Source organism: Dipodomys ordii, unplaced genomic scaffold (assembly GCF_000151885.1).
Source record: "Dipodomys ordii isolate 6190 unplaced genomic scaffold, Dord_2.0 Scaffold32, whole genome shotgun sequence".
In the NCBI taxonomy this organism is placed as follows: domain Eukaryota; kingdom Metazoa; phylum Chordata; class Mammalia; order Rodentia; family Heteromyidae; genus Dipodomys; species Dipodomys ordii.
The window spans coordinates 16,396,859-16,399,239 of NW_012267248.1; the positions used below are offsets into that span (position 1 = coordinate 16,396,859).

At 37.1% G+C, this 2,381-nt stretch overlaps 1 protein-coding gene across 1 annotated transcript in view; it reads left to right on the forward strand.

Annotated features, from left to right (window-relative positions):
* Mdn1 (MDN1, midasin homolog (yeast)) overlaps positions 1 to 2,381 on the forward strand; it is a 161,743-nt gene that overhangs the window by 83,826 nt on the left and 75,536 nt on the right. The window contains 3 exon segments of the mRNA XM_013016634.1: positions 857 to 946; positions 1,049 to 1,312; positions 1,443 to 1,704. Of these exon segments, the coding sequence (XP_012872088.1) occupies positions 857 to 946; positions 1,049 to 1,312; positions 1,443 to 1,704 (616 nt within the window).

Below are 2,381 nucleotides of genomic sequence, written 5' to 3' on the forward strand. Positions count from 1 at the left end.
TGAACCACTGACAACTGGCTGTTAGTGTTTTTTTATACATGCATCTCCTCTTTGCTTTTGAAAAGAGATCCATAATAGAAACAGAGTTAGTAGCAAGTTTTCTAACAGCTTTGCTAAGGAAGCTATAAGTGTGTAAATAATTGGTAAGAGGAATAACTTTGATTTGGACGGATACCAAACAACCATGCTCAATTGTGTATTGCTTATGAATCCCATTATTCATACCATGAAGTGGAAATTGGCTATTTTTCAGGACTACAGAGATAAAAAGTTTATCATAATCCCTAATTCAGTCTTATCTCTAGCTTTGCCATATTGCTTATGGTTTTTTGTTTTGTTTTGTTTTTATTTTTGCCATCTGTGCCATGAATTTAGGGCCTGGGCAGTGTCACTAAACCATTTTGCTCATTGCTAGCACTCTACTCTTGAGCCACAGCTCCATTTCTGGTGTGATTAATTGGAGATAAAAGTTTCACAGACTTTGCTGCCTAGGCTTGCTTCAAACTATGAACCTTGGGTCTCACCTTCCTTAGTAGCTAGAATTATAGGCATGAGCTTCTGATGCCTGAACCCATGGTAGTGCTTTTTAATTTAGGTATATTCTCACTGCAATCTTAAATAATATGGGATTATGTAACTAGTTTTAACTGTAAATTTACTTTTATTCCAAGACTTAAATAATTTCAGTCTATGCATTAAATAAGAGAGAATTGAAATGGATAAGAAAATTGTAGCTAGTATTAGTTGAGTACAGGGACTCACTGCTGTGCTTGTTTTCTACAAGTATTCATTCCAGGTTTGCACAAGAATTTGGTGGAGTGATTTGTGTCTTGATTGCAACATCATCTCCTTTTAGGTCATCACTGTATTCAAGGATGTGTTCAGTTCAAGTTCTAACCCTTATATGGGAACCAGACAATTTCGTATCACTCCCTATGATGTTCAGGTAAGAAGTCTAAGAAACCCTTTTTCATTTTATAATTTTCTCTAGCTGCTCCTGTCCCCACTTCCAAGGATGCTTATAACACATTATTGACATCTTTTTCAGCTTGGCTACTCAGTCCTTTCTCGTGGCAGCTATGTTCCTCACCCAGTCCGGCAGCCCCTTTCACTCCTGCATCAGTCATTGCAGTCTCTGGAGTCCATCATGAAGTGTGTGCAGATGAGCTGGATGGTCATCCTTGTAGGGCCAGCCTCTGTAGGCAAGACCAGCCTGGTCCAGCTTCTTGCACACCTTACTGGCCACACATTAAAGATCATGGCTATGAACAGTGCAATGGATACTACTGAACTACTAGGTGGATTTGAACAGGTAACTGGAGTACTTTCCCATCTCAGCTAAAACTCAAAAACCCATGCTTTACTAAGAGTCTCGTGTTAGTGGGGAATACAGATAACAGTATCTTGACTCTGTGATGAGTTATGTGCTCTGTAAACTGCAGGTTGATATTATACGACCTTGGAGGCAGCTCCTAGAGAAGGTTGAGAGTACTGTGAGAGCTCTGCTCAGGGACAGCCTCCTCATCAGTACTGAAGATACAGAAATAGTGCTACGGGCCTGGAGCCATTTCCTTCTAACATACAAACCCAAGTCTCTTGGAGAAGATGGTAGAGAGATCTCCATGGAGATCGTCAACAAACTGGAAGCAGTTTTGTTGCTTATGCAGCGACTCAATAATAAAATCAATTCATACTCCAAGGCAGGTATGTGTATTTATTAGGTTTGTATATTGTACACTTACCATTGTCTATACTGTGTTCTTTTACAGGAATATATTTTTGAATTCATGCCCATATTATTTAGTTTAATGATTAACAATTATTAGTTTTGATTAGCAATCAAAACTTTGATGTATTTTCTTATATTAGCAAAGCTGTTTTACTAATAACAAATGTGAACAAAAATTAGAAATAAAAAAATTAACAGAGCCAAATTACTAATACTAAGAAAGCACACAGGAATATAATTGGTTACTGAGTTATGTGGTTCATTTTGTACATACTCATTTATTATAATCAACTACACTAACACGTAAAGCTGCTTTTATTTATTTTTTTACTTATTAGTAATTTCTCAAGTACTTGGACATATTTAAACTGCAGAACAAGAGTCTGAACGTGTTCGTGTAAATGGGAGAAGTATATCTTTTCCTCATGGCATATGATTAATATGGAAACTTAATTCCTCTTGTGAATTGCTACTTTCTGGGCATGCCCACATAAACATGCCACCAAGAAGGATTAAAGATCTATATATTGTTTATGTGGATAGATTATCATCTTGTATTTGCAAAAGCTACTTGAAACTGCAGAATTGATCCCTAGGAATGAAGAAATCAGACCCCCTACTTAGATCTACTAAACACTCTATCTGTGGCCAT